The sequence below is a fragment of the Solanum verrucosum genome, unplaced genomic scaffold (assembly GCF_900185275.1).
Source record: "Solanum verrucosum unplaced genomic scaffold, falcon-dt-bn FXZP01000156.1, whole genome shotgun sequence".
Taxonomy (NCBI): domain Eukaryota; kingdom Viridiplantae; phylum Streptophyta; class Magnoliopsida; order Solanales; family Solanaceae; genus Solanum; species Solanum verrucosum.
Genome location: NW_026020354.1, coordinates 446,228 through 454,214, shown reverse-complemented (window position 1 = coordinate 454,214; position 7,987 = coordinate 446,228). Strand labels below are relative to the sequence as shown.

General features: G+C 33.4%; 1 protein-coding gene across 1 annotated transcript; it reads left to right on the top strand.

Moving 5' to 3' along the window:
* Positions 1-5,752: 5,752 nt before the first annotated feature.
* Positions 5,753-6,756, top strand: LOC125837622 (expansin-A4-like). The gene is made up of 2 exons (XM_049516718.1): positions 5,753-6,271; positions 6,365-6,756. The coding sequence occupies exons 1-2, from the start codon at positions 5,796-5,798 to the stop codon at positions 6,672-6,674; spliced, it is 786 nt and encodes a 261-aa protein (XP_049372675.1). The 5' UTR covers positions 5,753-5,795; the 3' UTR covers positions 6,675-6,756.
* Positions 6,757-7,987: the final 1,231 nt, after the last annotated feature.

The window sequence follows — 7,987 nt, the reverse complement described above, 5'->3', positions numbered from 1 at the left end:
CAACCTGTAACCTTTCTGCAAACTGGAACAACCAATGAAGACAGTAGGGACTGCTCTGGAAGCAAACTTATCAACTTTTCTAACTTCAGTAGCAAATGCCAAACAACCAAATACTCTTAAATGTGCAAGTGGTGGAGAGGACTTAAACAACAATGCATAAGGAGTCTTCCCTTTGAGTATGGAGGATGAAATCCTGTTGATGAGATACACACTGGTCAAAACACATTCCCCCCAAAATCGTAAGGGCAGGCTAGCTTGAAATCTCAAGGCTCTGGCTGTATCTAGAATATGTCGATGCTTTTTTTCGACCACTCCATTTTGTTGTGGAGTGTAAATGCAAGAGCTCTGATGAAGCACACCTAGAGACTGAAGTAAAGCAACCACTTGGGAGTTAAAGAACTCACAACCATTATTTTTCCTTAATACCTTAATAGTTGCAGAAAAAACATTTTTGATCTGAGCAAAAAAATTCCTAGGTGCTACAATAACCTTAGACTTGGAATTCAATAAGAACAACCAGGTATATCTTGAAAAATCATCCACTAAGGTTAGAAAATATCTTTTTCCAGCATGAGTAGGTACTCTATAAGGACCCCAAACATTAGCATGAAGAGTATGAAAACAAGTAGTAGTTGTAGTATTACTCAAAGTAAAAGGAAGTCTGGATTGTTTTGCCAATGGACAAACAGTACACAGTTCATCAGCAGTAGGAGCTAAGGCTTTGAAACAATTCAACTTCCTAATTGTAGAAAAAGATACATGTCCTAGTCTTCTATGCTAAAGGGAAAAGCTACTCTTATCAGAGATAATTGGAGGACAATGTTTAGAAACAAAAACTGCATTAGCTGTGGAGGTAAGTGGAGCTCCTTGTGACTTCAACTGACAATCAACATGAAGCACATACAGATCCCATTGGAGAGGTCCTAAAACAAGCAGAAATCAGGATAGAAGTAAACACAACAATTCAACTCCTTAGTCAACTTTGATACTGAAAGCAGATTGTATTTGAACTCAGGAATATGCAGTACATTGGTAATCTCAATCCCTCCAAGGATCTGAGAAGAACCAATGTGATCAACCTGAGCTAGGCTACCATTAGGCAAGTGAACTTTTCCTTCTGAAGAATCACAGATATTGGTGGACTTGGTTAGTAGATGCATATTGTTTACCATATGTTTGGAAGCGCCTGAATCTACTAGCCATTTATCATCGACAGTGTAGTGAGAACAACTTAACATACCTGATGTTCTCATAGTACAATCACTAGTAAGCTTATCATTCTCAGGAGCTGGAAGATGAGACGTCTGCAGGTATTGGTGAGGAGGCTGTGTGGATACAGGTACTGCCATTACTGAGGATACTGATACTGAGGACACTAATACTGAGTGTTGCAGATTAGTCATAAGAGCATGAGAAGAATTTGGATTGAAGGCAATAGAACCTGTTGGTGAAGGGATTTGGTTCAGCTGAGGCCTGCTGGAACTGTTACCAGAAGAGCTACCTTGACCAGTGAAGTTTGTGTACTCCATGAGGCAACCATTAGTGGAGTTGACTCTGGCAAGGTTGGCTGCAGTGGTAGGGCTAGGACTGGTTCTTCTTTTACCTCTCCAGTTAGCAGGATAACCATGAAGGCTAAAGCATATAGTTCTAGTATGCCCTTTCTGGTTACAATAGTCACAATACAAGTTACTATTATTCTGAGGTTTCTGAGATCTGTAGTTAGAGACTGAAGTAGATCCTGAGCCTGAGCTAGTAGGATACCCCTTGTTAATGCCATGGCCACACTCAACTGACTTGAATTAGGGATCATAGAATTAGAGGAGACTTCACTTCCAGCTATATTGGCTTTATCAAGGATCCTCTGACACTCCTCAGCCATTACTAAGGAGTATGCCTTGTTCACACTAGGTGTATGATCCATCATAATTATTTGACTTCTACACTGATTAAAGGATTCATTCAACCCTAAAAGAAATTGCATCAATCTTTGATATTCAAAGTGAACAGCGTATGTCTTTGACACTTCACATGCACAACCAGGACAAGGCATGAGAGAGTCAAATTCCATCCATAGCTCTTTGAGTCTAGAAAAATAGCTAGAAACTGAAGAAACACCTTGACTTAGGGTTGCAATTTCCTTGTGTAGATAAAAAATCCTAGAACCATCAACTTTGTCAAATCTTTCCTTTAGATCATTCCAAACTTGTATAGCACTGCTTGCATACACTATACCACTGAGTAATTCCCTACTAACAGAGATCATGATCCAATAGAGCACTATAGCATTACATTTTTTCCAGAGGTCATGCAGAGATGCAGGGTACATGCTTTTGAGACATTTGCCATCAACAAAGCCTAATTTACCTTTACCTAGCAATCCATTTTTCATAGATCTACTCCATAAAGAGTAATTTTCAAATCCCGTAAGCTGAATAGAAACCAAGGAGCTACCTGGAGTATCACACGCTTGAAGATACAGTGGATGATGTGCATCAATCACAATCACTCCTCCTTGCTCCGAACTGGTAGAAATCTCAGGTGCCATTAATGAAGCTGCTATTGAAGTAAAAAACAAAAAACGATCTGAATTACTTTATGGACAATGCAGCACCTCCTCTAAAGAGCTACAAGTTACACTGAAAGCAGAAAGATCTAAGAGAAATCGATCTTCAAAGGACTCTCTCGTGCTCTGATACCATGATGAATTAAGAGCAGCTATGGCAGCATAGAAAAGAGAAACTGTATTCTGTATGTATTATTAGATCAAGAGCATATACAATGAATCAGTACCAACATATATAGTGTGACTTATCTACTAACAACTGTAAACTAACTAGTATAGTTAATGTTAACCTGACCATAGTTAACCTATAACAAACTAACTTTTGGATTTTTACTATTCATTTGTAACTAACTGAAATAAATGACTAGCAGCTACTCTATGCTTAACATTTCACATACATCACTCAACTTTCTGATATATCACATCTCAATTTCTGATACATCATTCAATGCTTTAGTACATCACTCAGCGTCCTGATACATCGTGTACATCCCGATACATCGCGTAAAGTGATGTATTCGAGAATAGGAGAGAGCAGAGACTTTTGTAATTTTTTCATATGGTAGAGATTTTTAGAGAATATGATAAAATAAGTTGCGTATTTAGGTAATTTCTAATTAAAATTTTCCCCACCCTAATTTCTTCCACGACCCATATAAGTCTAAATCATTTTCCCGTAAATTCTATTTTCTGCTAAAAATTGTGGTCTTTCTCTACTGAGACAATAACAATAATAAAATTAAATTCATAATATTTTGATTACTAAAAATTACTATAAAAAAATGACCAATCAATATTCAAAGGAAAACTCAAAAAACTGTTGAGGAAATGGAAGAATAGTCACCCGTAGATATTGAGCTAAAGAAATTAGGGACTGTTGGACGAAGAAATAATTAGGTGAGTAGTGTGGAAATTGGAAAGGATAAAAAGTTTAGAGAAAATATTGGATTAGTAAGACTTTTAACTTCACATATGTCCATTAATAAGAGTCCTCACATTAATATGACATGGGATGTGAGATTCAAAATAATTTTTTTAGAACATTCTTAGTTTAACCATGATTTATGAGTTATTTTTCTTAAGCAGATTTTGATCCTTAGATTTGTTAATGTACAAGTATAATAAGATTTAAGAGCTTGTTTGGTATTGTTGTTGGCAGGTCAAATCACTAAATTTTAAATTTTAAAGTGTTTGGAAAATCAGTAAAACTACTTTTAAATCGAAGAAGAAGCAGTTTTCTTCCATTTGAAAAAGTTAAAAAATCTGCTTCTTAGAAAAAGTAGAAGCAGAAAATTATTTTTTTCAAAACCAAAATATCATTTTCCTATACACATATTTATCAATATATCTCTTATTAATTAATTAGTAAGTTTCATAAGTTTGGTTAAATTTAAATTAAAAATTTATTTTTTATTTTTATATAAAAAATTTATTTTATTTTATTTTACATTTATATATTTTATTATTTTTACATTTTATATGTTATCCAACGTATTATTTTGCAAGATTAGAATAAAAAATATAATATTGATTGAAAAATTGAATATGTACATTTTAGATTAATTAAATTTTTATAATAGATATATTTATCTCTATAAAATAATCTTAATATTAAAAGTACATTGATGACTCACAAAAGTACTTTTTAGAAAAAGATTAGTTAAACCTTATTAGAAACACTTTTCAAATAAATTAATCAAATATAAATTATTTTCTTAAAAGAAAACATTTTTCTAAAATAATATTTTAAAAAATACTTGTAAATATAAACAATTTTCAATAATAATGTCAAACAAGCTCTAAAACTAATTAGACGAATTGGAACCAAAGACTATTGGAAGGGAGCCACATCCATGATTTGTGAGACCATCAACTACTAATGCTTCCCTTTAAAGAAAAAAAAGAAAAAAGGGAGTTTGACCCAAGTGAGATATGTAGGGCGTAATACATGGACCGATGATTGCGGATAATTCACCTCAAATTTTGGCCACCTTCCATATTGTCAAACACACTATATTATTTATTTATTTATTTTTCAAAACTTCAAATTTTTTACTTCCAGCAGCTAAGCTGGCAAAAAGTGAAACCACTAATCAACTACTAGACAAAAAAAAAAACAAAAACTACTATTATTATGCTCAAAGTTTTGGCCTAAAACATGATGCTTTAAGACAGAATTTTATATCATACAATGAGATGAGACTGTTAATTATTATTTTTGTACCTACTTTCAATTAATTATCCAACGTAACAGCAATTTTCAAACACAAGCAACTTAGGGGAATATGGCTATCCTTCATTTTAGGCTCATAATTTGATCTCTCTGTACCACCTAATCGTAAGAATTTAACGAATTGTCCTATTTTTTATCATCCTAATACTCATTTTATATTTTTTCTTCTTCTGCATTCAAATACGTATGACTGAAACTTTAGCCAATTTAAACATGTGTTTCAGTTTTGTATGATTGAATGTAGACATATATGAAAAAATTGAAAGTGCGTTAAATAAGTTTATTAAATTTGTCGTTATATTGATAAAATGATGAGTGAAGTTTGTTATTTATAAAAGATGAAACTTATATTTCAAATTTGGTTGAATAGGGCATATTGTGGCAATTTTCCTGAATTCAACGGTTGTACAAGAATGTTAAAAGGATGGATGTGTGAATTGATAGTCCATAAAACAGAGGAGAAAAGTGGGAGCGGAAAATTCGGAAGTAATTAATGAAAATGTGTAAAAAGTGTAGCAGATTGACGGAATTAAAGATAAAAAGCGGCAATAACTGTTTTCATGAGAGACCTTTATTCTGATGTGGACCTATCTTTTCCTTTTTTTTTTTTTATTCCATTCCATTTCAATCAAATCAAATCAAATTGGTGAGACGACTTCACTCTTAACTAGAGATTTTGGATTCGAGCTATGAAAAAAATATCATGTTGGAAGCGCCATCTTTGAATAAGCCTTGCAGTGTACGATCTGTATTTAGTCAAGCCTCCAATGAAACTTCAATCTTCAATGTGGGCTCTAGACATCGAATGAAAAACCAAAAACAAAATAAATACTCTCTTTTTTTATGTTTTTGTTTCCGCCAATATGTCCTTTGATTAAGGAGGACCAAAGTTAGGTATACACATAATTTCGTTTCTTTTCTCTCTTATAAGTAGTCCTTCCCCTTCCATCATTTTCTTCAACCACCTCAACTCCATAAGCCTTTAAGCCCCAATTAAGAATGGGTATCATGATTATCATCGCTGTTCTTCTTTTTGTGGACTCATGTTTCAACATTGTTGAAGGAAGAATCCCTGGTGTTTACTCTGGTGGTTCATGGCAAACTGCACATGCTACATTTTACGGTGGAAGTGATGCTTCTGGAACAATGGGTGGTGCCTGTGGTTATGGAAATTTATACAGCCAAGGATACGGAGTTAACACAGCAGCACTAAGTACTGCTTTGTTTAACAATGGATTAAGTTGTGGAGCTTGCTTTGAACTTAAATGTACAAATACTCCTAATTGGAAATGGTGTCTCCCTGGAAGCCCTTCAATTTTAATCACAGCTACCAATTTCTGCCCACCAAACTACGCATTGCCAAATGATAATGGTGGCTGGTGCAATCCTCCTCGCTCTCACTTTGATCTCACTATGCCTATGTTTCTCAAGCTTGCTCAGTACCGTGCTGGCATTGTTCCTGTTACTTATCGCAGGTAATAATCAATTAAATATACCTCTGTACTATCGGAAATAATGTTTATGTGACATTCCATAATAATAGTAATGTATATTTGTGAAATGTGCAGGATACCATGCCGCAAGCAAGGAGGAATCAGGTTCACAATCAATGGTTTCCGTTACTTTAACTTAGTCTTGATCACGAATGTAGCAGGTGCAGGAGATATTATTAAAGTTTGGGTAAAAGGAACAAAGACTAATTGGATTCCATTGAGCCGTAATTGGGGTCAAAATTGGCAATCAAATGCGGTTTTAACTGGTCAATCACTCTCTTTCAGGGTTAAAGCTAGTGACCACCGCTCTTCTACTTCATGGAATATTGTTCCTTCTCATTGGCAATTTGGCCAAACTTTCACCGGAAAGAATTTCAAAATATAAAATCCAAAAAAAAAAAAAAAAGTGAATGGAGGGGAAGAATAGAGTTACATTTAAAGGGTATTGTTATTTAATTTGTGGGAAAAGTAGGATATTTCCGAGTGTTTGTTTTTCGAAAAAAAATTTGAGGGTAGGGAATGAAATTACAGAGTGGAAATCAAATCAATACCAACAAGGTGGAAGTTCAGATAGATAACCAATTAAACTATTCTGACTTCTGACTGTGTATCAACTTTTTTGACTATATTGGAAATTGGTACAGAAATATAGTATGGTTAAAGGGGAAAACCGAAATGGAGAGAGGTTGAAGTGGCTGCAAAATCATGTAGCCCGCAGCTGTTTTTTTTTACTTTTACAATATACATCACAAGTTTTTATAAATGCATTGTCCTTCTGTTCAATCTTTTTTACCTTATTTCCTTTTACTAGATTATCAAACATGTTTAGTAGGTGTTACAACAATTAATAAAATTATACACTCCATATAAGAATATTAATTATTAAATAATTATAACTGACATTAAAATAAATATTATATTTATCTAAATAATTAATACAAATATTGTGTTCAATTATGTTATTTTCTTAGTATAAAATTTTAAAATAATCTTTTTGATATTTAAGACTTTAAATCAAATATTAAAGAACAAATATAATATATTTATTAGTTGAATTAGTTCTTACATCTTATTACAAATAAGTAAACAGCCAATTACTATAGGAAAAATTGTATATAATAGCAAATTATTAATTCAAATTAAATGTTATAAACATAGTTTGATTTAATTGTACCCATAACAAACTGTTGCTATTTCGCCTCTCTCCTGGTGAATCTCGCTCGCCACTCTCGTTCTCTCCATCGCCTCTCTCGCTTTTTATACAAACGCAAATGTATAAAATGCATTTGTGTTTGTATAAAGCGAGAGAAAATTGTATATATTTTTTTTTCCCCTCTCCTAGATCTCGCTCGCCACTCTCCCAGATCTCGCTCGTCAGTCTCTCCCCGCCTCTCTCGCTTATACAAACAGAAATGTATAAATTGTGTTTCTGTTTGTATAAAGTGAGAGAAAAATGTATATACACATGCAAATACATATATCTTCGTCCTATACACTTATAATTATACAATACAAATATTCCCCTGTCCAGTTCTCTTTTACCTTTCTCTCTTTCTCGCTTTATACAAACATAGATTATACAATTGATCTTTTGTATATGTATACCGAAACAGAAGCAGATTACATACAACTGCTTTCTTTTGTATATGTATAGCGAAATATACATATTTATGTTTGCTATGGAGCACAATTATGCAA

Excerpts from the sequence above, each read along its gene's own strand:
- LOC125837622 (XM_049516718.1), top strand. The coding sequence starts at position 5,796 with ATGGGTATCATGATTATCATCGCTGTTCTTCTTTTTGTGGACTCATGT. Across the intron at positions 6,272-6,364 it reads GTTCCTGTTACTTATCGCAG|GATACCATGCCGCAAGCAAG; the intron begins GTAATAATCAAT and ends TGAAATGTGCAG.